This window comes from Lepidochelys kempii, chromosome 1 (assembly GCF_965140265.1).
Source record: "Lepidochelys kempii isolate rLepKem1 chromosome 1, rLepKem1.hap2, whole genome shotgun sequence".
NCBI lineage: Eukaryota > Metazoa > Chordata > Testudines > Cheloniidae > Lepidochelys > Lepidochelys kempii.
Genome location: NC_133256.1, coordinates 293,753,101 through 293,780,446, shown reverse-complemented (window position 1 = coordinate 293,780,446; position 27,346 = coordinate 293,753,101). Strand labels below are relative to the sequence as shown.

The window sequence follows — 27,346 nt, the reverse complement described above, 5'->3', positions numbered from 1 at the left end:
GCTGGATAGCCATCTGTCTTGGATGGTTTAGACACAATAAATCCTGCATCTTGACAGGATGACCCTTGCCTTCCTTTCTAACCCTATGATTCTATGATCAGTGAGACAGAGATCTCCTCAGTCGGCTCTTTTAGGACTCTTTGGTGCAAGAAATCTGGGTCTGCTGATTTTTAAAATGTTTATCCCAAGTAAACATTATTTAACAACCTCCTTGGTTATTAAAGGACTGGAAAGTACTTCATCACCTTCATATGCTATGAGTACATCATCCTGCTTCCTTCCAAATACGGAACAGAAACATTTATTGAACACTTCTGCCTTTTCTGCATCAGTATTAACATTTTTACCATCTCCATCTACTAATGGGCCTGTACCATTGCTGAGATTTCTTTGGTTCCTAATAAACTTAAACTCCTCATTGTCCTTAGTCCTGCCAGACATGGATTTTTCCCTGATGACTAGCTTCCATTATCAATCTGCTGCGCTCCAGAACTTACAATTTCTAAAGTAAGACACTTTCTTTGCCCCAAGGAATTTACATCATAAGAAGCACCAAGCCAGGACAGAACTTCAGGTGAGGGAGAGTATGTGGTCACTGGTCAGGAGAACAAGCCTGGGAAAAATTCTGCATGAAGTGTGAGGGAGGAATTTGAAAGAGGATGATGCCAGAAGACTTAAAAGGGAGAGTGTCATAAACATACAGCTAAGGGTAGCCTAGAATTCCTCCTTACCAGTAAGGGGTTAAGAAGCTCAAATAGCTGGGTTGGCACCTGACCAACAGGACCAATGAGGAAAGAAGATACTTTCAAATCTTGGGAAGGGGGAAAGTTTTGTTTGTGCTCTTTGTTTTGTGTGGGGGTTCTCTCCTGGGACTGAGAGGGGCCAGATGGAAATCCATCTTTTCCAACCCATCCCAATCCAATATTGCAACCAGTACAGGTAAACCAGGCAAGGTGGATTAGTTTATCTTTTGCTTTTCTTGTGCATTTTCCCTGTGCTAAGAGGGAGGTTTATTCCTGTTTTCTATAACTTTAAGGTTTTGCCCAGAGGGGAATTCTCTGTGTTTTGAATCTGAATACCCTGTAAAGTATTTTCCATCCTGATTTTACAGAGATGATTTTTACCATTTTTTTAAAATAAAATCCTTCTTTTAAGAATCTGACTGATTTTTCCATTGTTCCAAGACCCAGGGGTTTGGGTCTTTGATCATTTTGTAACCAATTGGTTAGGATATTATTCTCAAGCCTCCCCAGGAAAGGGGTTGTAAGGGCTTGGGGGGATTGCTGGGGGAAGAGGAACTCTAAGTGGTCCTTTTCCCTGGTTCTTTGTTAAATCACATGGTGGTGGCAGCGTTACTTAAACCAAAGGTACAAGGGAGAATTTGTGCCTGGGGAGTTTTTAACCTAAGCTGGTAGAAATAAACTTGGGGGGGGTCTTTCATTTGGGTCCCCACTTCTGTGCCCTAGAGTTCAGGGTGGGGAGAAAACCCTGACAGAGAGGATTTTTCATATGGCTTTAATCACACTTGTTTTCTTTTCATTGAATTGAAACTCAATATTTGCTTTACCTAAGTGGCAGATCACAGTGGGCTACTTATTTTTCTTATGTGTATAACTATTTATGGCCCTAATCCATGGGTACTCTACATGCCAGAAAGAGGCCCAAAAAGCTGTGAGTAGTTTGAGTTGTGTATAGCACCAGAGATGTGGAGCTCTGTACTGTGTGTGGAGGATTAGGGGCAATCTAAAGATGAGGAGAATTGATGTTTGCACTAGGTGAGTCCACCGTGGGTTTTTGTTTGTTTGTTTGTTTTGACAAGCAGACTGGTGTCCAGACAAAACCTTTATTGTGAACAGGAACTATGTATAGAAATGAGGTAACAGAACTTTCTACTATTCTGTGTAGCTACACCCTCCAATTGCCCTGTCCTGGGCTTTTTATTTTTCTACTTCAAGCAGGAAGTGTCACAGGAAACCAAAGAGTGCATAAAGAGTATACAGGAAATGTGGCATCTCCATGCTTTCTAGAGGACTTACTTGACAGCATATCTTTTCTGTTTAAGATCCCTTTACTGCATTAAAAAACTATTAAATTGAAGTAATACAAACATTAACAAATAGACTAGAATAACTGAATTACCAGCCCTTCAGGTTGCTTTAACACAACTTTGAATGTGTCTCCATCAGTCTCTTAGGGCATTCCGAAACTGCTTTATTGCAGACCCCCATGAGAAAAGTCCTTATTGTGACAGACTCTTCAGTCCCATGGTCAATAACAGGTTCAGTTTGTGAATTGTTTTTGCCTTGTAAGTCTGCTTTCATTTCACTTATGTTGGCCAAGTTGCCAGGTATCTAGAGCAGATGCTTTTGATTTCTTCTTAAGATTTTTGCCTTTGTCTGTAATAACCTAGTGTCATAAATATAAAGGGAAGGGTAAACCCCTTTGAAATCCCTCCTGGCCAGGGGAAAGCTCCTCTCTCCTGTAAAGGGTTAAGAAGCTAAAGGTAACCTCGCTGGCACCTGACCAAAATGACCAATGAGGAGACAAGATACTTTCAAAAGCTGGGAGGCGGGAGAGAAACAAGGGGTCTGTGTGTCTGTCTATATGCTGGTCTTTACCGGGGATAGACCAGGAATGGAGTCTTAGAACTTTTAGTAAGTAATCTAGCTAGGTATGTGTTAGATTATGATTTCTTTAAATGGCTGAGAAAAGAATTGTGCTGAATAGAATAACTATTTCTGTCTGTGTATCTTTTTTGTAACTTAAGGTTTTGCCTAGAGGGGTTCTCTATGTTTTTTAATCTAATTACCCTGTAAAATATCTACCATCCTGATTTTACAAGGGGGATTTCTTTATTTCTATTTACTTCTATTTTTTATTAAAAGTCTTCTTGTAAAAAACTGAATGCTTTTTCATTGTTCTCAGATCCAAGGGTTTGGGTCTGTGGTCACCTATGCAAATTGGTGAGGCTTTTTATCCAACATTTCCCAGGACAGGGGGGGTGCAAGTGTTGGGAGGATTGTTCTTAAGATCCAAGGGTCTGGGTCTGTAGTCACCTAGGCAAATTGGTGAGGCTTTTTACCAAACCTTGTCCAGGAAGTGGGGTGCAAGGTTTTGGGAAGTATTTTGGGGGGAAGGACGCGTCCAAACAGCTCTTCCCCAGTAACCAGTATTAGTTTGGTGGTGGTAGCGGCCAGTCCAAGGACAACGGGTGGAATATTTTGTACCTTGGGGAAGTTTTGACCTAAGCTGGTAAAGATAAGCTTAGGAGGTTTTTCATGCAGGTCCCCACATCTGTACCCTAGAGTTCAGAGTGGGGGAGGAACCTTGACATGGTGGCATAGTGGTGGGATTAACCTGAAATCATTTTGAGATCCAGTTGAGATTTTTTGAACTAGAAATACAGATTTTAAAAAGAAATTTTTTTTCCTTTGGAAAGGAAGTCCAGAAAGCAGCTGAAACTGAAAGCAGATTGTTTTTTCTCTGCTTTGTGGCCAAGCAGAGACAAAAGGGGATTATCTTGTGAATTGCAGGTTTTCTTTGCCTGGAGGCAGGGTACTTAACTCCTGCAGGGAAATTCACAGTCTTCCAACCCAGAGGTTTTTTTTTCTTTTCTTCCTAAAAGTAAATAGGGGGTGTGTGTTCTACCCATTTGCTTTTTCTTTGGGCTGGGTAAGCAGGTTTCCAAGTAGTTGGAGGTTTTTTGCTTTAATTTGGGCCCAGAGCAGAGACAAGGGAATTGTCTTTTTCTGTAGGCTGACAGTCACTATCAGAGAATAGGTATTCTATTCCAGCACAGCAAAATTTTACAGCCACGTTTTGTTTGTTTATTTCTAAACCTCGGGTGTAAAGTTAGTTAAAAACAGAGAGGTTAGAATGGCCAAATCCTCAGCTCGACTACAGCTGGAATTAGCCAAATTTCAGGCTGAGGAAAAACAAAGGGAACATGAAAGACAGATAGAACTCATGCATCTGGAGAAGGAGGTACAGGAGGCTGCCCACAAGAGGGAAATGGAGGCAAGGAAGCATGTGGAGGAGGAGAAGGAAAAAGAGAGGAAGCATGTGGAGGAGGTGGAGAGGATAAAGGCCCAGCAGAATATACCAACAAACCCTAGCAATCCTTCTCCAGGTACCACTTCCCATCCCAGAAAGTTCCCCACCTACAAGGCAGGTGATGATACTGAGGCCTTCTTAGAAAACTTCGAAAGGGCCTGCCTTGGGTACAACATCTCTACTGACCAATACATGGTAGAGCTGAGGCCGCAGCTCAGTGGACCCTTAGCTGAGGTGGCAGCTGAAATGCCTAAAGAACACATGAACAAGTATGAACTGTTTAAATCCAAGGCGAGAGTCAGAATGGGGATAACACCCGAGCAGTCTCGTCGGAGGTTCCGAGCCCTAAGGTGGAAACCAGACATGTCATTTACCCGACATGCCTACCACATTGTGAAACATTGGGATGCCTGGATATCAGGAGCAAGTGTTGAATCTCCAGTAAATTTGCCCTTCCTAATGCAAATGGAACAATTCTTAGAGGGTGTTCCTGAGGAAATAGAAAGATACATCCTAGATGGGAAACCCAAAACTGTAATTGAGGCAGGAGAGATTGGAGCCAGATGGGTGGAGGTGGCAGAGAAGAAGAAAACTGATCGCAGTTGGAGCGGAGACCAGAAGGGACCACCCCAGACCACACCCTATTACCGGGGGCTGCCCAAAGCCCCACCTACCTCCCAAAGAACCCTCCAGACCCCTTATCGTCCCACCACCCCGTTCTCCAGCAACCCTCCTCACCCCAGTGACCCGTCAGCTGGACGATGTTTTAAATGTAACGAGCTGGGGCATGTAAAGGCCAACTGCCCCAAGAACCCCAACAGATTACAGTTCATTGCACCGGAATCACACCAGAGGTCCACAGGCCCAGATACCTCCCAGATACCCTTGGAGCGGAGGGAAACTGTGAGTGTGGGCGGGAAGAAGGTCACCGCGTGGAGGGACACCGGAGCACAAGTGTCAGCTATCCATGCTTCCTTAGTGGACCCCAATTTAATCAACCCAGAGATCCAAGTGACGATTCAACCCTTCAAGTCCAACTCTTTCAATTTGCCTACAGCCAAGTTGCCTATCCAGTACAAGGGCTGGTCAGGAATGTGGACTTTTGCAGTCTATGATGATTATCCCATCCCCATGCTGTTGTGGGAAGACTTGGCCAATCATGTGAAGCAGGCCAAGAGGGTGGGAACAGTCACCCGCAGCCAGGCTAAACAAGCCGTGAGGCCTAGCTCTGTTCCGGAAACTTCTATCAGAACCCGGTCAGAGGTGATGGACCTGGACCCCAGGCCAATGTCTGCAACAGCAGTAGTGGATCCAGTCCCAGAGACCCAGACGGAACCAGTCCCAGAACCGGAACCAGCCGAACAACCAACACCAGACCCCGTGTCAGCACTGAATCCAGTACTTGCAACCTCAACACCAGAGGGCCCCACTGAACCTGAACTGGCAGCAGCCGATAACCCTACACAAGAGGCTCAGCCGGAGCCTGAATCCCAACATAGTGCACCAGCAGAGAGCGGTTCACAGTCAACAGAAACAGCTCCATCCTCTATATCGCTTCCAGAGGGACCAAGCCTAGGTCCACAATCCAATGAGGAACTGATGTCCCCAGCATCAAGGGAACAGTTCCAGACCGAACAGGAAGCAGATGAAAGCCTCCAGAGAGCTTGGACGGCGGCACGGAGCAACCCACCGCCTCTCAGCTCTTCTAATCGATCCAGGTTTGTTGTAGAAAGAGGACTTTTATACAAGGAAACTCTTTCTGGTGGACACCAGGAAGACTGGCATCCTCAGAGACAGTTGGTAGTTCCAACTAAATACCGGGCCAAGCTCTTGAGCTTAGCCCACGATCACCCTAGTGGCCATGCTGGGGTGAACAGGACCAAAGACCGTTTGGGGGGGTCATTCCACTGGGAGGGAATGGGCAAGGATGTTTCTACCTATGTCCAGTCTTGTGAGGTGTGCCAAAGAGTGGGAAAACCCCAAGACCAGGTCAAAGCCCCTCTCCAGCCACTCCCCATCATTGAAGTTCCATTTCAGCGAGTAGCTGTGGATATTCTGGGTCCTTTTCCGAAAAAGACACCCAGAGGAAAGCAGTACATACTGACTTTCATGGATTTTGCCACCCGATGGCCGGAAGCAGTAGCTCTAAGCAACACCAGGGTTAAAAGTGTGTGCCAGGCACTAGCAGACATTTTTGCCAGGGTAGGTTGGCCCTCCGACATCCTCACAGATGCAGGGACTAATTTCCTGGCAGGAACTATGAAAAACCTTTGGGAAGCTCATGGGGTAAATCACTTGGTTGCCACTCCTTACCATCATCAAACAAATGGCATGGTGGAGAAGTTTAATGGAACTTTGGGGGCCATGATACGTAAATTCGTAAATGAGCACTCCAATGATTGGGACCTAGTGTTGCAGCAGTTGCTCTTTGCCTACAGAGCTGTACCACATCCCAGTTTAGGGTTTTCCCCATTTGAACTTGTAAATGGCCGTGAGGTTAAGGGGCCATTGCAGTTGGTGAAGCAGCAATGGGAGGGATTTACACCTTCTCCAGGAACTAATATTCTGGACTTTGTAACCAACCTACAAAACACCCTCCGAACCTCTTTAGCCCTTGCTAAAGAAAACTTACAGGATGCTCAAAAAGAGCAAAAAGCCTGGTATGATAAACATGCCAGAGAGCGTTCCTTCAAAGTAGGGGACCAGGTCATGGTCTTAAAGGCGCTCCAGGCCCATAAAATGGAAGCATCGTGGGAAGGGCCATTCATGGTCCAGGAGCGCCTGGGAGCTGTTAATTATCTCATAGCATTCCCCACCTCCAACCGAAAGCCTAAGGTGTACCATATTAATTCTCTAAAGCCCTTTTATTCCAGAGAATTAAAGGTTTGTCAGTTTATAGCCCAGGGAGGAGACGACGCTGAGTGGCCTGAAGGTGTCTACTACGAAGGGAAATGTGCTGGTGGTGTGGAAGAGGTGAACCTCTCCATGACCCTTGGGCGTATGCAGCGACAGCAGATCCAGGAGCTGTGCACTAGCTACACGCCAACGTTCTCAGCCACCCCAGGACTGACTGAACGGGCATACCACTCCATTGACACAGGTAATGCTCACCCAATTAGGGTCCAACCTTACCGGGTGTCTCCTCAAGCTAAAACTGCTATAGAATGGGAGATCCAGGATATGTTACAGATTGGTGTAATCCGCCCCTCTGAAAGTGCATGGGCATCTCCAGTGGTTCTAGTTCCCAAACCAGATGGGGAAATACGTTTTTGCGTGGACTACCGTAAGCTAAATGCTGTAACTCACCCAGACAACTATCCAATGCCACGCACAGATGAACTATTAGAGAAACTGGGACGGGCCCAGTTCATCTCTACCTTGGACTTAACCAAGGGGTACTGGCAGGTACCGCTAGATGAATCTGCCAAGGAAAGGTCAGCCTTCATCACACATCTCGGGCTGTATGAATTTAATGTACTCCCTTTCGGGCTGCGAAATGCACCCGCCACTTTCCAAAGACTTGTAGATGGTCTCCTAGCGGGATTAGGAGAATATGCAGTCGCCTACCTTGACGATGTGGCCATATTTTCGGATTCCTGGGCAGACCACCTGGAACATCTACAAAAAGTCCTTGAGCGCATAAGGGAGGCAGGACTAACTGTTAAGGCTAAGAAGTGTCAAATAGGCCTAAACAGAGTGACTTACCTTGGACACCAGGTGGGTCAAGGAACTATCAGCCCCCTACAGGCCAAAGTGGATGCTATCCAAAAGTGGCCTGTCCCAAAGTCAAAGAAACAGGTTCAATCCTTTTTAGGCTTGGCTGGTTATTACAGACGATTTGTACCGCACTACAGCCAAATCGCTGCCCCACTGACAGACCTAACCAAAAAGAAACAGCCAAATGCTGTTCAGTGGACCGGAAAGTGTCAGAAGGCCTTTAACAAGCTTAAAGCGACACTCATGTCTGACCCTGTACTAAGGGCCCCAGACTTTGACAAACCGTTCCTAGTAACCACAGATGCGTCCGAGCGTGGTGTGGGAGCAGTTTTAATGCAGAAAGGACCTGATCAAGAATTCCACCCTGTAGTGTTTCTCAGCAAAAAACTGTCTGAGAGGGAAAGCAACTGGTCAGTCAGTGAAAAAGAATGTTACGCCATTGTCTACGCTCTGGAAAAGCTACGCCCATATGTTTGGGGACGGCGTTTCCACCTGCAAACCGACCATGCTGCACTGAAGTGGCTTCACACCGTCAAGGAAACTAACAAAAAACTTCTTTGGTGGAGTTTAGCTCTCCAAGATCTTGATTTCGACATCCAACACATCTCAGGAGCTTCTAACAAAGTGGCTGATGCACTCTCCCGTGAAAGTTTCCCAGAATCAACTGGTTAAAATTGTCCTTGAGATGTGGAAAATATTGTTAGTCTTTATGTACTTGGTAGTATATTTAGAGATGCATGTGTCTTATTAACTCTGTTTTTCCTAGAGCTCCAGGAAGAAATCCCAGCCAGAGTTTCACCCTAGCTGAGATTTGGGGGGCGTGTCATAAATATAAAGGGAAGGGTAAACCCCTTTGAAATCCCTCCTGGCCAGGGGAAAGCTCCTCTCACCTGTAAAGGGTTAAGAAGCTAAAGGTAACCTCGCTGGCACCTGACCAAAATGACCAATGAGGAGACAAGATACTTTCAAAAGCTGGGAGGCGGGAGAGAAACAAGGGGTCTGTGTGTCTGTCTATATGCTGGTCTTTACCGGGGATAGACCAGGAATGGAGTCTTAGAACTTTTAGTAAGTAATCTAGCTAGGTATGTGTTAGATTATGATTTCTTTAAATGGCTGAGAAAAGAATTGTGCTGAATAGAATAACTATTTCTGTCTGTGTATCTTTTTTGTAACTTAAGGTTTTGCCTAGAGGGGTTCTCTATGTTTTTTAATCTAATTACCCTGTAAGATATCTACCATCCTGATTTTACAGGGGGGATTTCTTTATTTCTATTTACTTCTATTTTTTATTAAAAGTCTTCTTGTAAAAAACTGAATGCTTTTTCATTGTTCTCAGATCCAAGGGTTTGGGTCTGTGGTCACCTATGCAAATTGGTGAGGCTTTTTATCCAACATTTCCCAGGACAGGGGGGGTGCAAGTGTTGGGAGGATTGTTCATTGTTCTTAAGATCCAAGGGTCTGGGTCTGTAGTCACCTAGGCAAATTGGTGAGGCTTTTTATCAAACCTTGTCCAGGAAGTGGGGTGCAAGGTTTTGGGAAGTATTTTGGGGGGAAGGACGCGTCCAAACAGCTCTTCCCCAGTAACCAGTATTAGTTTGGTGGTGGTAGCGGCCAGTCCAAGGACAACGGGTGGAATATTTTGTACCTTGGGGAAGTTTTGACCTAAGCTGGTAAAGATAAGCTTAGGAGGTTTTTCATGCAGGTCCCCACATCTGTACCCTAGAGTTCAGAGTCGGGGAGGAACCTTGACACCTAGTATGAGCAAAGAGATTCTTCTTTGATCACTGTAGCTTTGACGGGCCAGTTCCCATCTTGCCAAATTCTCAGTCTGCTTTTAAGTGCAAAAGAGGTCTTGCTCCCTTCTTATGATGTAAGCAGGATCTGAATGAATTCCTCCCTGACAGCTAGCTGGGAGGTGGAGAGACTTTAGGTGTGTTCATGTAAATACAGTTTGCTCCTGCTGTGCTTAGAGTGATGTTTTGCTCAAAGTAATCAACTTTGGCTGGTGTTGGGTTACAAATCATTTTAGTACTGAATGCAGGGGTAGTGAAATGCTGTTACCAATGTTGTAATTATGGTATGAATAAAAGGGAGCAGAACTGTGCTTAACCTGTCCCAAATGAGGGAGTCACCCTCAGCTGAAAGGACCTCTTTAAGCCAGGGGCTCGAATGCCAGAGTCCTGTGAAAGTAAAAGGGGTGGGGACAGGTGTCCCAGCCAGGAGGTGTGTGGACCCTCCCCAGGCTGGTTTAACCAGTTCCTCCCCACTGTTCAAAGAAAGAGCTAAGTAGGCTTCATTAGGAGCCTCTTTGTTACTTTAAATGTTCAATCAATGCTGAAATCAGTTGTGGTGGGGTAGTGTTTCTGCCCTTCCTGCTAAGAGGTAAAAATCACTGAGAACTGAAATCACTTGAGATGGGGGCAGTGTTTCTTTCCAGCCTGCAAAGAGCTGAAAATTACTAAGAGACTGATGTGCAGAGGTCACGACAGAGAGGCAGGTGGCAGCAGAATGTGACTGACAGTCAGCTGGTGAACAAGTGGCTGGTGAGGCGGTGAGCAGAATGAGCAGCTGGCGAGGCAGCGAGGAAACGTGGCTGGTGGGACAGCCAGCGGAGAGGAGCAGCAGCTGGTGGGGTGGCCAGGTGGCGAGGAGCGAACCCTGCGTCCTCGCTGACCAAGGACAATCACTGAGAGTGGGATATGGTGAGGGAGTAGAGAGGGGCACAGAAAAGGAACTTTTGGTTGTAGAACTCAAGAACATGAGGTGGATAACACTGCCTCACTCACTCTGGGGTGGGTGTCCTGCTCACCGTTTTATGATTATGAATCCTGCTTGTGGCATTTTCCGTAATTAATCAGCCTCAAGTGTCCATTCCTTCCTCCACAAGGAAACCCCACTGAAATGGCTCAGATTGTTCCCACACCCCCAAATCCTCTTTCATCTCTTTATAACTGTTTTATAAAATGGTGAGGCCTAGATATTCCTGTGGTGGCCTGTGAAAGCTGGGTGCAAAATGCCCACCTGACAAGCAAAGTTAAGATGACCTATAATAGATTGCAGCTCATGAAATGTAACTTTCTCGGCCTTTACACAGCTGCTAATCAAGCCCAGTAGCTCCCAAGGCTTATCCTGAGGGAGTTAAGATATACTCATTAGTGTGTCTAGCTGAATGCCCAGGTAGGTCACCTTATAGGACGGCCCCTCTGTCTTTTCCCCTGCTAGAGGTATGCCCAATTTATCCAACAAAGACTGGAAGGAGTCCATCAGTCTCTCACGCTTGTCCGAATCCACCCTGCCTGTGAACAAAAACTAATCTAAATAGTGCATTAGCTGCCATAAACCAGATTCGCAAACCACTGCCCAGTGTAGCATTGAACAGAATTTTTAAAATGCTGAATAAGCTATTGAACATCCCCTGGGCTTACAGTTATCACAATAATGCATTCCTTAAAAAGAAACCCAAAAGGTTAAAGTCAAAAAGGTGCATCGGCAGCAATCAAAAAGCAGACTTGATATCACATTTCACCAGCGGAACCCTGGGCCACAAGATCAAACCATGTGCACAGCCTCATCAAAGGAGGAATAGCAAATGGAACACTGATGGAAAAGACCCGGCTTTAACTGAGCTGCCCCATGGTTATTGTAGGTGGTCCATCAATACTTGCCTGGGACTGCCTTAGGACCCAAGCCTAGGGGTGAACCCCAAGTTCTTTATAAATACATGATTAGGGTGCTACCAATTTCACGGCTGTGAAAAACATGTCATGGACTGTGAAATAAGCCCTTCCCCATGAAATCTGATATCTCCGAAATCAGCCAGGCTGAGGAGGGACCACCTCACTTCTGCGGTGCAGCAGCCCCATAGCTGGGATCTGGGCTTCTGCCCCCGCCCCCACAGGTCTTTTTTGGGGCTCAGGGGGCCCAGGCTGGGGGCTGCCACCTCCCCCCGCACAGCTTCTGCCAGTGCTTGGGGGACCAGGTTCAGGGCACCTGGGCTGGGGCCTGCTTCTGCTGCCTGCAGCTCCTGCCGCGGCTCAGTGCTGCTGCTCTCCCCACCCCACCCATGGCTCCTGCCAGGGAGAGGGCTGAATTTTTAAAGTTTTAGTGATGCTCCATAGTGCAAATCCTTCTGAGCACCAGAGTTTGTAATGCATGCTGGGAAATACTGCAGATATGGAAGCAAGCCTGGCTGATTTTTGTCCGCTAGAGTAATCTTTATTTAATATGAACTTTTAAAAACGTCTTTTATTCAAGCCTTGATTCTCTGAATTTAGATGCTCTGTAAGCTTCATTTTATTCAAAAAGAAGCAGTATCACTCAATGTTATTAATCACATGAAATCATCTGTCTATTTGAATAAGTGGCAAAGAGTCCTGTGGCACCTTATAGACTAACAGACGTATTGGAGCATGAGCTTTCACGGGCAAATACCCACTTTGTCGGATGCATATAGTGGAAATTTCCAGAGGCAGGTATAAATATGCAAGCAAGAATCAGGCTAGGGATAACGAGGTTAGTTCAATCAGGGAGGATGAGGCCCTCTTCTAGCAGTGGAGGTGTGAACACCAAGGGAGGAGAAACCATTTTTGTAGTTGGCTAGCCATTCGCAGTCTTTGTTTAATCCTAAACTGATGGTGTCAACTTTGCAAATGAACTGAAGCTCAGCAGTTTCTCTTTGAAGTCTGGTCCTGAAGTTTTTTTGCTGCAGGATGGCTACCTTTAAATCCGCTGTTGTGTGTCCAGCGAGGTTGAAGTGTTCTCCTACAGGTTTTTGTATATTCCCATTCCTAATATCTGATTTGTGTCCATTTATCCTTTTACATAGAGACTGTTCAGTTTGGCCGATGTACATAGCAGAGGGGCATTGCTGGCACATGATGGCATATATCACATTGGTGGACATGCAGGTGAATGAACCGGGGATGGTGTGGCTGATCTGGTTAGGTCCTGTGATACTGTTGCTGGTGTAGATATGTGGGCAGAGTTGGCATCGAGATTTGTTGCATGGATTGGTTCCTGGGTTAGAGTTACTATGGTGCGGTCTGTAGTTGTTGGTGAGAATATACTTCAGGCTGGCAGTGGGTGAGGACTGGCCTGCCTCCCAAGGCCTGTGAAAATGAGGGACTGTTGTCCAGGATGGGTTGTCCAGGATGATGCGTTGGAAAGGTTTTAGCTGAGGACTGTATGTGATGGCTAATGGAGTTCTGTCGGTTTCTTTCTTGGGCTTGTCTTGCAGCAGGAGGCTTCTGGGTACATGTCTGGCTCTGTTGATCTGTTTCTTTATTTCCTCATGTGGGTATCGTAGTTTTGAGAAAGCTTGATGAAGATCTTGTAGGTGTTGGTCTGTCTGAAGGGTTGGAGCAAATGCGCTTGGCTGTAGACAATGGATTGTGTGACTAGACTTCAAAGAGAAACTGCTGAGCTTCAGTTCATTTGCAAATTTGACACCATCAGCTCAGGATTAAACAGAGACTGCGAATGGCTAGCCAACTACAAAAGCAGTTTCTCCTCCCTTGGTGTTTACACCTCAACTGCTAGAAGAGGGCCTCATCCTCCCTGATTGAACTAATCTCATTATCCCTAGCCTGATTCTTGCTTGCAAATTTATACCTGCCTCTGGAAATTTCCACTAAATGCATCCAATGAAGTGGGTATTCGCACACGAAAGCTTATGCTCCAATACGTCTGTTAGTCTATAAGGTGCCACAGTACTCTTTGCTGCTTTTACAGATCCAGACTAACACGGCTGCCCCTCTGATGCTATTTAAATAAGTTCAGCATTCCTGATTCCATCTGGATAATCAAAGTCTGACTTTTATTTTTGAGCTCTGTGAGCACTTAAGAGAGATGGCTAAATAAAGCATGCGCAAGAAGCAAAATCAGCAGTCAGAGCAATTTCCCTGGGGTGGCTCAGTGATGAAGGTAGGCAACATCTATAGCTGAGTGACACATACCCCCACCTTGATATTAATGTATAATGACACAGTGATCCACTAGGCAAGGCAGTAATATTCTCTATGGGGGATGCAGAGGAAGGAAAGGGCAGTATCAGCCAGAGTGCTGCAAACAGGTAGAAGGCAGAATTTTCCCAAAGCCTGATATAAAATAAGACGAATAGAGGCTTTTAATGTGAGTAGGGTATTTTAATTATTATTTATTATTGGATAACAGCTTGAGCTGGTAGTTCAAGGAAAAATTATTTAGTTTCAGTCTCCATACGTTCCACAAGGGGACAAGTCACGGTAGGCAGCATGGTTATGCTACTGCAGTGGATGTTCAGTCACACAATCCATTGGGTTAACTAAGCAGAGAAAGTAAATACATGATCAACCTTGTATGTGCATCCCAAAGGCCAATAAAGTCATAAATATTTTTGTATACTATTAGCAGCACAAAGATTAGGTTAAACATATGACCAAGATTTTAAAAAATGTTTAGTGATTTGGGGTACCCAACATGAGACCTGAAAGAAGCCTCATTTTCAGAAAGTTTTAAGCTCCCCCAAATCAGGCCCCTTTAAGGAATCTCAATTGGGCACCCAAAATCATTAGTCAAAAACACGAGTCTTTTTTGAAAAGCATGGCCTGTGACTTTGATAAACTAATACTATACACTTATATGGTGCCTTTCATGCAAATATCTCAAAGTACTTACCAACAGTTGCTAAGTATTATCCTTATTTTACATATGGAGGAAACTGATAAATAGAGATGTTAAATGACTTCCCCAAGGTCACCTGGCAGCACAGTGGAAGAATTAGGACTAGAACCCAAGTTTCCTGACTTCCAGGCTGCTGCTCTAACCACTAGACGTGCTGCTTCTAGCTTTGCTTCTTGCCTCATTTAAAAAAAAACAAACCAGATCATACCAACTTAAAAAAAAAAGTCAGCAGGCTTTTTGAAAAGTTAATTTATTATGCATCAGTATACATTTTTGTAATAAAAATCCTCCCAAGGCCTAAATATTACAAAATGGACAAGAAAATTCAACTTCAGCCATCCCCAAGAGGTGCTAAATAAATTAGTGTATAATACTATGCCTATCCCACAATATGTGTGGCAGCTAACTCTGCATATAGTGGGAATATGCTGTAGCTTTAATGTTTGACATTTCATCATGAATTTGAAAACTGTTTCTGAACACAGTTATGGCAGGTTCAAGTTAACCACTCATTTTTCATGTGAAACCAAATACTGTCCTGCAGTGAAAAGGCAGTAGATTGCACTATTTCCCTATAATTTTTCTGGTTGTATCTTTACTGCAGTTCTATTTTAGGAGCGTTAGATTAAATACTTATCAAATATCTGAATGTATTTCCAAGTCCTCGATTAGCAGCCCCTCCAAAACCAAACCACAATTATAATTCAGTGCTGCAGTCCTTTTACATGCACAATTTTGACTGATGTCAATGGGAATTTTGTGTGTGTGAAAGGATTACAGCATCAGACACTGATGTTAAAGATGTTATGTATCAGTACAATCACTGCCTTGTTTGTGTTAATCCCCTTAAAATCCCAACCAAAATAATATTGCAGTTTTTTCTAAATAATGAATACATACATAGAAATGTGCTCCAGGATACCAAGGTTACAGTACTTTTATACAAGAATAAAATAGTACACAGAAAGATATAACTCAATTGGGACCATTTCTTTGAGACATTAAAGCTCTGTCTGTGTGTACACACACACACAGACACAGTCAATTCTATATCAAACTAAATAGATTAGTCAGACAAACCATAACTCTGCATGGCTTTACTAATTAATACACGGCTGAATACATCATAGTTTTTAATTTTCAAATTTAAACAGTTGGCTGAATTGTACCCTGATTCTTCACTCAGTCACATTTTGTGTAGAGCTAATCTGATGCCATTGACTTTTGATTTGCACTGGTGAGAATGGAGAGCGCGTGTGGTCTAAATTAGGTCAGAATTTACCCCACATGTCATAAAGTAAGCAGCCAGAGCCCCTAGGATAATGAGTGCTAACTAACCACCCATGTAATATATAACTTCTCTTTGTTTTGCTCAACTGCCTAGAATGATAAACTTGCTCTTGAATTAATCTTTTCCTTTGTATTAAATTATATAGCTTAATTGTATATGCTGACTTAATACTAATGCATACATATGCAAGCTAAAATATATTAACAGAAGAAACTACCTAGTTTTGTAATCTAGGGCAAAAATACAGAATTGTACAGCATATATTGACAATTCTTAGGAGAAGAGGGGCCTGTATTGTTGCAATTTTTTTATAAGATGATATTGTAGTAAACATCAGAGTGTCCTGTTACACAGGTAACAGCTTGGGCTTTCACAAGTATTTGTCAAGCACTGATACATAAAAATGAACTTTTTACAGACCCAACAACCCAATCTGTTTTCTTCAAAACAGTATAAAGTTTGTGGCTATAAAAACAAAGAACTACCCATATAAAAAATCAAAAATAATGTACCATACATTAACATTCTGATAGAGAAAAAGAATATATACATAAATATATATATAGTAAATCACAGTTTCCTGCACTGAACACATCAAATAAAAATGTATCAAACAATACTGGGTGGTGTGCTTTCACATGCCTTGTGGTCTCCTTAAATCTCTGAGTTATAATGGAAGACGAGTTTATAGACAGATTACAAGTTGTTCAGTCACCTGAATTCACACATGTTTACAAGAATTTAAAAAAAACAACCAAACCCCACACCAGAACCACCCGCTGCTCCCAGCACAGATGTATAATAACAGAACAATAGTTATGTAGAAGTCTTATTTACATATAGGCCCCAGCCCTGCAACTTGATCCAGGCAGATGGAACCCTGCTTCATATGGCAGTCACATCCGTGCAGGAGCCCGCTCACTCAGATCTGATCGTAGGACTGGGGCCCATGTTAGCATGTTTTCTTGTTTTATTTTGAATGAGGGTTTAACAGCTCTAACACACCTGATACCTGACAGTACAGGTAACAACAAATTTAACGGGTTTCAGAGTAACAGCCGTGTTAGTCTGTATCCGCAAAAAGAAAAGGAGGACTTGTGGCACCTTAGAGACTAACCAATTTATTTGAGCATAAGCTTTCGTGAGCTACAGCTCATTTCATCTGATGCATGCCTGGAAATTTAACATTCAGCTTTGTTGACTGGTTGGTCAAAGTTGTCATCTTCCTGACTTGAAAGATCAATGATGCTTAGATTTCAGACCACCTAGGTAGCTCCTGCCTTTTCTCTTACATTCTGCCCTGCTTTTAAGCCATGTCCATGTATTTCAGTTATAAAAAGGCACTAGCTGATTTTTTGGACACTGCATTGTTTTCCTAGGAACTGTAGTTATCAAAATAATGGGGAAAAATGGATTTTTGAAGACTATATGGACAGTTACCCTTATTGTGCTTTTGGGAAAAAATTCGCAACACATGTTTTATTATAACCCAGCTAGAAATGTTCAGCACAGGTTTTTAATGTATAAATAACTATCCCTTGTAAGAAGGATGATTTAGTATTCCATAGGGTTCTAGTGGCATTACGAGTCACAGTCTTTGGAATCTTGCAATTATTAGCTAGGAATAACACTCCCATCTAGGTGTCAAGAGTCTTTTGGAGCATGTATATCCAAGCATTTTCTGTCTGAGACGTACTTTCACGACTGCACAGGTTAGTGATGTTTGGAACTTGAAGAGTGGTAAATCCAGTCCAGTGCAATTAGAGTCATGCTTCCGAGCATAAAGATTATGCCAACTATGAGAAATATCAGCGCCTGCAATTGGGGAAAAGACCATATTAATATTGAAAATATGTTAGGTGACAGAATAATTCTACTGGAATCACATTCTATATCTGTCACCTACTAGGGGCCCTAACCTATGAAGTTCTACTTGCATGAGCAATCTTTGATAGTCCCTCAATGAACCTATCTGGGTGAAAGTTACTCCTGTGCAGAGGGCCAGCATGAAGCCAGTTCACAATTTAAGTGCCTCTGCACAGGGGTGAATGTCACCACATGTGAGCAAGGCTTTGCCGAATGGGCCCTAAACAACCACTTGCTAGTATTTACTTGCTTCATTAACACGAACACTAATATGATTTATGTATCTTCTGGTTTTGTTTTACCTTTAAAAATGGCCACACATAGTCTGATAGCAAGAACAGCTTCTAGTATTAAGCCCTTATGCCTTGACTAAGGAAAGCACTTATGAATGTGCTTCAGTCTCTCCCTCTTCAGGACAGTACTTAAGTACCTGCTTACATTTAATTATGTGGTTAAGTCCCAGTGACTTCAATGGGACTTACATTCTCAAATTCTGAACTGGGACCTTTAATGAGCATGATCTTAGGACATTCCAACTCCTGCCACAAAAATGAACGTATTCAATCTCAGTGCAGGATGATAAATTCTGAATGTTTCAGTCATAAAGAGAAACACCAGTGAATAGACACAACTGTGCTCCAAAATTTTGCAAAAATATATCTTACGTAGTAATGTAGTTATTGAAAAGTTTCTTTTTATCTCTTTAATATGTATAAATGAAACTTTTTCCATGTTAAATATTTCAAATAATTATATTTATGTGTATATTTTATCAAAATCTTTTCTGATTAATTTTCAATCTATACTTTCCCAAAAGATATTTGTTTAAAGAAATTATAGATCTTAGTGTTCAGGAAAAGAAGATATTAATATCACTCGCTAGAGCCTAGCATGATATGGATGCATGCTGTGGATATGTGATATGCCTCCTGTATGTTTACTAACCTACCTCAATCAGGATCTTAAATACCTCTATTAATCAGTGTTACAATATCCCTGTTAACTGTGATGTGCAATCTCCCTCCTAATCCACTGCTGACTACTTCTGTGAGAGACAGCCACTTGTTCTAAAGTTATGTGGCAGTTGTGTGTTATGTCTAGATGTTAACTAGGGGCTGCATTGAAATGAGTAAATGCTTTTACATGTGGTTTAAAACAAATGTTAATTCAGCCACGCATTGCCATTTAGCCCATCACAAAACGATGGTCCATTTATTGTTTCTCAAACAGGTGCCTGTACCAGGTAACTTCCACTATGCCATGAACAGACAGATGCAGCTTTAACACAAGTAGCATTGGTACAGGGTCCCATGTACTGTCCTACCAAGCCTCCTTATGCCTACACTGATCATTTCTTCTAGCATAAAAAAACAGAGACAGACCTCATGCATATACAGATTATAATCTAGTCAAGTTTGTGTGCTTAATTATTGGCTACTCTGGAGCAGATGCTGCAGTGACAAATCTTGTTCTGTTCTAATTTTATGATGCTCATCTAAAGCCAAACTAAAGTAATGTCATTTATAATTGCTAGTTCTACCCTGTCCCAGCCAGGATTCCAGCAGCCAAAGGCTTATGTAGTTAAGACTACATCTTTTTTTTTTTTTCCCCTGCAATGTAGGCATACCCTAAGGGTGAAATCTCAGCCCCATTGAAGTCAATGGGAATTTTGCCATTGACTTTGGTAGGGTTAGGATTTCATCTTTTGTTCATATATTTTGTACATTCTCCTGAGATTTTCTGTATTGTGTTTTGTGTGTGTGTATGGTGAAGCTGATGTTTACTGGCATTTACCAATTAAGAATCTAATCCTTCCAAGCCTAGCTACAATGAAGTGTGTCTTGTGTACACAAGCGTTTTCAAACTGGATTAATTTTTCTTAATCTGGTTTAACCCCCCCTGTGTAGACAAGCCCAGCATTTCTCAAGAGTACTAATGTACTGAACACAACTAGTCAAGGACCATAGGATTCCACTGCTCTTTTGAGGGACTTTAGAACCATCTACTGGTCAGCTCCATCCCTTGTGTAAGAGCCAGTGTTGCAGTTCATAATATAGGACAAAATCCCACAGACCTTATACAGGTTATTAATTCTAATGAAGCCAATTTGGGCTCATAATTGTAACAACCAATGTGAAACAACAGCTAATTGTACCTAATTTGTACATAATTGTAACAAAATAAAACAAAAAACCCTCCTCTTGTAATTCCCCCTACTTTACTCACCCCAATCTTCTGGGGTGACCTCAAAGGTTCTTTCTTAACAAGCCGTAGATAGAAGGCAGCAGGAAGAATGAAAATCAACATTGTGGCAGCCGATGCACCTGGAACAGAAACCATAATTGAGTTCTGGTTAATATGGAAATATGTACAGCATTTTACAGAAAAGAAAGTATACCTGGAGTGGTAGCTACAGGCTCAGCTACAGTTCAGGTTGTGCAAGGGTTTTCATTATAACATCGTGTTTTCAGTTAGTCATAACTTTTTTACATGTTCACCCTTGAGACTGAAAAAAGTATCTCTCATTGGGAGCGAAGGCTAAGGTATACACCAGTGTTGTTATTTCCTTGGGAGGCATAATCTGCTTTTTTCCTATAACTATCTGACTTCAAAATGAGCTGCATTTCAGAGAGAGGCCAGTCACTTTGGACTGTCATGTTTTCCTCCTTTGTTTTTTAGAACAACTAAAAGACACTCTCTTTATCCTAATAAATTATCAACAATATGGCAGTTTTGTGGAATTTCCCTAAGTCTACATATTTCTGCTTTATGACTTTTTGTAATTTTCAATCTTTTAAAAAGGTTACAGCAAACTGTGGGCTTGTGCTATGAATTCCATCAGATAGTTTAATTCAGATTATTTTAGTGAGTTCCCAAACTCTGGACCGGAAAGCTGTTCTTTTAATCACTGGCAAGGTTCTGTCCACTGTGGTTTAACTTACTATACAATTATTCATATTTATTTTCATAGTAAGATTCATTCAGAGTAGAAAGTTTTCTAACCAATAATATAATGAAAAAAGAGACTATAAACTATATTGGCAATTCTGCTGAGTGACATAGACCTTCTTTACAGACCAGGAGTGGGTAAAAAACATAAAAAATGAAAAGGAGGCCAGTACTATAAATGCAGGGGAAACTTCCTCCAGGAGTATTTGGATCTCCTGATTCCTGAATCAACACTTTCAAACTGACAGAAAACAAGTGTGTGTGTGTTGGGGGATCAGGGGAAGAAATCTTTTTCCTGATTCTTTTTTTTAATCCAATTTTGGAAATTCAATACATCTTGACCAGTTCTATAGATGGTGGAGTTTCTTAACTCTCAAAATTTGAAAAGAAACGTATTGACATTTTTTTGTTCTCTGTGACTTATGTAGGCTGCCAACTAAAGTCTGGTACCATTTAGCTTGGATGAGTCATTTTCAGTCTTTTTTTTTTTTTCTTTTAACCCTTATAGTGCAAAATCAGGAATAAGTGCACTGAAGCTACTGCATTGTAAATGAGACAAAATACACTTCCAATATATGAATGTAAGGCATTCTGTTTTGATACAGATTAACATAATAAACTGAAAATATTCATGAAACCTACCAATGAATCCAAAGATGTCTTTAATAGCAGGCACAAAAATTACAAGTGTGTTAGTAAATGCAAGAATTACTGCTGCGATCAGGAAATGCCTTATCCAACTGAATGGCCTTTTGGGAAACAACAATGCGGTGACTGATGAGCGGATCTGTAACAGGAAAAATAAAAGCAGAAGATAGTGGATTTTGGAACTCATTGTTCCTTTAAGATCTGTGCTAGTATTCCAGTGAGAAATTTTAAACAAAGAAATATATTTTAATTCATTTTCTTCCCTTAATGCAAACTCTTTTACCACCCGGATGTAGTTTTGAGGCTTGGGTTCACAGTTTATTGCAGAAGCCCAAATATTTACTGGGCAGAAGACAAGTAAATAGGGTGTAAAAATCAGGGAGAAAAAAGTCTCTTCCACTAAAAGGTGCTGCTATCAGGAAATTTCAAAGAACCCCATAACTAATACTAACTAACAGAGGAAAAATGTATGTATCTATGAAATATAATCAGATGAGTTATTTGAAACCTGAACCTGATTCCACTGAAGTCTGTGGGAGCTTTACCACTTACTTCAGTGGTAGCAAGATCATGCTGTAATTTATTTCCATTTTAAAATACATAACAAAATTAAAAAATAAACAGATATGAAGATTATAATATTCCAAATTGTATTTATAAGACATATAGAGAGCGGATTCTCTTTGCTCATTGTGACTTCATCACAGATTTGAACATAGTTTCTTTGCTTTTATACAAGCAGAGATAAGTAGGTAAAAGGTCAACAGCAAATCCATTTGGCAACAGCAGATAGTGTTACACTGCACTATTGCACAGCGGTGAAGAGATCCTCAGGGTGGAAGTAGAACAGTATTCTGTTCATTTACTTTTAAAAAACATATGCTCCAAATCATTCCCATCTTTTAAAATAATAGCTGATTCTGAAGTAGTTGGGTAATTCAATAGGAGTATGAATTTCTGTCAAACTTGGGAGTCTTTACATTTTAAAAAATATTGAGAGATCTACATTTTAGAGTTTCAGGTCTAAGTCTTGTGAAGAGATAAGTAGGTTTAAAATAATAGATTTTGAATTTAATATTGAACAGCTTTAAAAATTCTAGGCCAGGCCCTCATGCTGATTTATACCAGCTAACGCACTAGTCTCTTTCTCTCTACTCAGTTATGTGACACTTTCAGTATGTTATATCTGGCATGTGGTTCCACTTGAAATTAAACCCGTATTTAAGTTTCATTGGTGATTAATGCCATACAAAGGTAAATTTAAAAACTCTGATAGGCGAAGTATATTTTTTTGTAAAAGAATAAAAATGCTGAATACTTCAAATAATTAAAGGTCATCATACAGCAGTCGCCTGAGAAACCCAGAACTGCTGATAGGATCAGTCAGTTGCATGGGAGCTGCTGAAGCATGTGATGCAGATAGGGCTTCAACTATCAATAACAGGATTTGGATTTGGTTCTGTACGGCTGGCTGCGTTTACGCCCCAGAAGCTAGTACATCCGTTACTTCAACTATGAGCATAAAGAGCAGGGCTGTCAATTAATCGCAGTTAACGCGAGGAATTAACTAAAAAAAAATTAACTCGATTAAAAAAATGAATTGTGATCACTCACACTTTTAATTGCACTGTTAAACACTTATACTAATTTAAGTTTATTATAAATATTTTTGGATTTTTTTCTGCTTTCAAATATATTTATTTCAATTACAACACAGAATAAAAAGTGTACAGTGCTCACTTTATATTGTTATTTTTTATTACGAATATTTGTCCCAAGAAGGTGTTCAGGATCACTAACACTCCAGCCTAATTTTGCTAATCTTGTTAAATACAGTACACAGGAGCCCACAGATACACTTGGCAATAATCCTTTGGCTTTGATATGCTTCAGTTTTTAAATGTTCAGTACTCCGAGTTACCCAAAAGTGCAGCTGTTTGTCTCAGGTGAAATATAAATGAGAAAACAGAAAATGTCATAAAATCCCAGAACTTAGTTCTCTTAAATGTTAAAGTATGACAAAATTAATGTAAAAATAGATAATTACAGTCCATGTGTATACGCTGCTCAGATTTAATCTTCAGAAGCTATATTTACTTACAGGGAAAAGGACTATGGGCACAGTTAAGGTGACAGCCACAAGCACTGCCAGGCGAACCAGCAGAAGAGGGGTGTCGAAGGTGTACACTTTGGTGTATGTATGAAGTAATTCATCTTCAACTTCTCCTACAAAAGAAAATGAAAACAGGCTAAGCTCATTCAGGCACGATCTATACTTTCAAAATTAAGATTTTATAATGTAGCAAGATGAAAGAGGGTGTGTCCCTGCAGTTGTCGTCAGACACATGCTACTGATTAGATACAAGTTTTCCTCAACATCAGTCCCTCTGTGGTAGAAATGTTGGTGGTAATAACATTCAGCATTTATATAATGTGTCTCATCCAAGGATCTCAAATTACTTTACAAAATGTGCTATATAAGCCTCAGATGGGGAAACTGAGGCACGGAGAGGCAAACTGACTTCCCCAAAGTATGTAGAACTCCTGGCTTTCAGTCTGGCACCCTAACCACTGGACTAAACTGCTTCTCTAAAAGGGACAGTGGACACTTGTTTTGAAAATATTCCACATGCAGTTATTATGTGCAGCACTAACTGTTATGTGCCAAATGCTTCCGTGTCATAATGGAGGAATTAATAAAGTAAAAAGCAGTGCAAGTTTAAGCTGAGGGCAGCAGCAGTAACATATGGTCTACTATATCTACAGACTAAGTTATACCAGGTAATCCATCCCTATGGCCTTTTGTACACTAGGATGTATTGCACCTGTTTTCAGGAAAGGTGAAGCTGTAACAGTGGTGTAGCAGTGGTGTAAGAGCTAGAGACAGAAGTGCTCCATTGCATTGCGAAAACCTGCTGAGTATCGCCAGCTTTGCTTCCTTTGGCCATGTGGAAAGTGTGACATCTACAGCATCTTGTTCTCTGAATGCATGCAGTCATGACCCACACAGCTGTTCATTCTTACCACTACAGATAACCTCTAAAAGAATTGAGAAACTTCTACAGAGAATATGGCTCTGACTCACCGTAGAAGGTAAGATAACCAAAGAGAGCAGCAAGCAGATACATGATCAGCATTCCAGCAATCGAGATGTTTGAAACATTCTGCATCCTCTTTCGTGACCGGCTGGGTAGGAAGGGAAGAATAACAGTGTAAATAGTTTATAAAGTCTATATTTGTACATACCTTCTAGTGAACTAAGAGTCCAAGCTGTATTCTGCTAACATTGTCACTAGTTAGTGAATTCAAAGCAACTAACCCTAAATCAATGTTACAACAAACTCAAGTGAGTTTTAAAGCCCTTTGTTTCAAACTCCAGTGTCACACAGTACAGAAAAGCTCAGAATGATTTGTATATATAAAAGTTTTACATTGCTAACCTGATAGTGTTAAAATTAACTATTTACATTTTTATAGAACATCAACTTCAGACTGAAGTTTAAGGAAAAATGTAGGTGCTGAAATCTAAAAGCATTGTTTCTAATTCTAGGCCCCAATCCTACCATCCGATTTGCATGAATGTACACTTTTATCAGTGCAGAGCTTCACTGAGGATCAGGGACCGACAGAAGAATAGGTAAGATCAATTCTTCTTTAATATATACATTGGTTAAATATTTTTACAAGAAAGTCCTGAATTAGGATTGGCTGGATATGGGCATTAAGCATCCGTAAGTTTACTTCCTCAGAGCTCAAAAATGCTAAGATATGGAGTAATGTAAACTGGCTAGTGTGGATGTGTGTGATAAATTACCTCACCTGATTGGCTGTAGCATAAATTTGGAAGAAATAATTACTGACTAATGAGAATTCAATCAGACTGCATGAGAAAATCTTTGCTACATGATACAGTCCTTATTCCTGCAGCCAGATCCTGCAGCGCAGATCTTTGCACCCACCGAGAGTCAATGGGACTCCGGGAGATGTAAACGTGAGCACTGACAGATACAGGTGCAGGACTGGAGTCTCACTCATCAAAATATTTTTGGTGTTGTGCAACGCTTAAATTCATGACCATATCAGAAATGTTTCCAAATATTTCTGGTAATTGATATTTCATAAAATTTCAGTTCATTTCAAGGAATACCAAGATTTATTGCCTCTTCTGAGGTAAACCTCAGGTCAGTAATCTGATGTATGTTTTATCATCAATATCTGCTTATTATGGAATGCAACAAACCATTAGTGGGAGAATTTGTACATCATTGATTAAAGCTGGACACTAAAAAGTGATCTGATAATTGCTACCGGGTTAACTATGGAAGTGTGTGACAATTGTTTTTAAAAGTAAAGTTAAGAGCCTTACTCTTTAAGTTCACTGTATATTGGTAGCACCTCAGGGTGGCACACGAATGCAAATGCCAGGATGGGTATTGTATAGGCAGTCTGAAAAACAAAGGTGTTTAATATGAGTATTCACTACTGAATCATCTGAATGTATTGTGTTTGGCAGCAGTTTAGGTGTGGAGTTAATGGCTATAGACAGATTCTGCGGAATCTCCCTTACCTGTGAGTTAAACACAAAATATTTGGGTTGGCACATGTCATCACTATCACTGTGGGCTTCATATTCCACTCCACTTGTGTGTAGGGTGTCTTTTGCCTCCTCAAAACCCGTGGTGTGCCCAGGTGTATTGTCCATCATGAAATTCACTTTAGAATTAACAGACTCATTTGGTAACATCACTAAGTGCATTGGAACTGAGTTGTTGTTGTAGGTCCAGTTTCCAACGCTATTTTCCGGGACAGGGAGAGGGCAAGGTATTTGGGATTTCTTGTAGATAACCTACAATAAGAATAGAAAATGTCAACACAAGTCTATAGCTTTGAAAAGGTGGCTTCTATTTACACCCTTGACTGAAAACATCAGTGGCTGAACATTTAATGTTTTAAGGTAGCAAATTGTGATTATTGCCCCTGCTTGGCTAGGAATTGAGCATATCCTATTAGTTTTGTTACTCTGCCTCCACCTTGCTTTTTGTCTCATCTCCCTGTTATGTTTTGCTTTTTAGATTGTAAGCTCTTTGGGATAGCGACTGTCATGTACAGTGCCTAGCACTATAGGGTCTTGACCAGGCTAGCCTCTAAACGCTAGTAATAATAAATAAGTACAGAGAAGACAGCTAAAGTTTCTTAATTATTTAAAGATTCTGTATTTCCTACTTTTGGTTATAGCTAGTGATATATTTCATATAGTCACATACCACAGTGAGAAAGAAAACCATGCAGGTAAGTGAAAATCCACTCGTATAACCAAGGTAACCTTCAAAGAAAGAATAAAAAAAAAACACATGCAGTTAAACCACACATAAATTCAGATGACTAATCAAGATAAGAAACAAAATAATATATTTTAAGTGAGGAAATAGTTTTACCTAAATTTTTTAGAAGGGAAAGTGGAAGAATAATTCCAACTGACACAAATATAACGAGGTAGTTACCATTCAGGTACCATTCTCTAAAGAGGAAAAGAACGAAATCAAACCAATATTAATCATTTCTGCCAAGGTTAACTAGAATATTTTCACTGAAGTCATAGGTCGTGCAAAACAAACATACCCAGAATTCTCTTCAAGATGCAGAAATGCTCGGATTACTTCAGGAAGTTCATATTTAATAATAAAGAGGTAGCTTGACATTGCTGAAAAAACAAACACATCAGCTAAGTAAAGTAGAATAATATGGTTCCAATGCAGGTATGCATTTTTTAAAGAATGCTCATTACTGTCAGCATTCTTTAAAAAAAAAAAAGAGAAATGATAAACTATGCATTATTTTGAAAATGCAATATATACATTGATTTTAGTCAAACTTGCTTAACTATATGAACATGTAGATGAAATGAACTACATCGTCCAGTTTTTAGAATTGGGTATCTAAGTTATGGTACCTAGACTGTTCTGTATTTTGGTGCTCAAATCACCATTTACGTACCATAATTGGCAGTGTGAATAAACAGATGATAACTTGACCATGCTCCCTATTAATAAGGTAAGAGCCATATTCTGAACTAAAAGTAACTTTCAGTCTTTGAATATGATATAGTTATTATTGAATTAACAGAGCACTCGAGTTGTTGTTATGCTGAAATACACATTTTTA

The 27,346-nt window shown here is 41.1% G+C and overlaps 1 protein-coding gene and 1 long non-coding RNA gene across 7 annotated transcripts in view; one reads left to right on the top strand and one right to left on the bottom strand.

Annotated features, from left to right (window-relative positions):
• Positions 1 to 24,367, top strand: part of LOC140905183 (uncharacterized) — a 111,519-nt gene extending 87,152 nt beyond the window's left edge. Inside the window, exon 5 of the long non-coding RNA XR_012156782.1 lies at positions 24,217 to 24,367. This is a non-coding gene — a long non-coding RNA (uncharacterized lncRNA). The remainder of the gene's footprint in view (positions 1 to 24,216) is intronic.
• Positions 13,908 to 27,346, bottom strand: part of SLC38A4 (solute carrier family 38 member 4) — a 62,425-nt gene continuing 48,986 nt past the window's right edge. For 5 of the 6 annotated variants that reach the window (XM_073327973.1, XM_073327976.1, XM_073327974.1 and 2 more), the window contains 10 exons: positions 26,804 to 26,885; positions 26,620 to 26,702; positions 26,449 to 26,507; positions 25,752 to 26,030; positions 25,551 to 25,630; positions 24,270 to 24,370; positions 23,286 to 23,410; positions 21,179 to 21,323; positions 19,814 to 19,911; positions 14,665 to 17,536 (listed from right to left, as the gene is read on the bottom strand). In XM_073327973.1, coding sequence (XP_073184074.1) covers positions 17,435 to 17,536; positions 19,814 to 19,911; positions 21,179 to 21,323; positions 23,286 to 23,410; positions 24,270 to 24,370; positions 25,551 to 25,630; positions 25,752 to 26,030; positions 26,449 to 26,507; positions 26,620 to 26,702; positions 26,804 to 26,885 — 1,154 coding nt within the window. In that variant the 3' untranslated portion in view covers positions 14,665 to 17,434. Of the gene's footprint in view, positions 14,072 to 14,664; positions 17,537 to 19,813; positions 19,912 to 21,178; positions 21,324 to 23,285; positions 23,411 to 24,269; positions 24,371 to 25,550; positions 25,631 to 25,751; positions 26,031 to 26,448; positions 26,508 to 26,619; positions 26,703 to 26,803; positions 26,886 to 27,346 lie in introns of those variants that run through there. The other variant, XM_073327977.1, reaches the window with a different exon arrangement.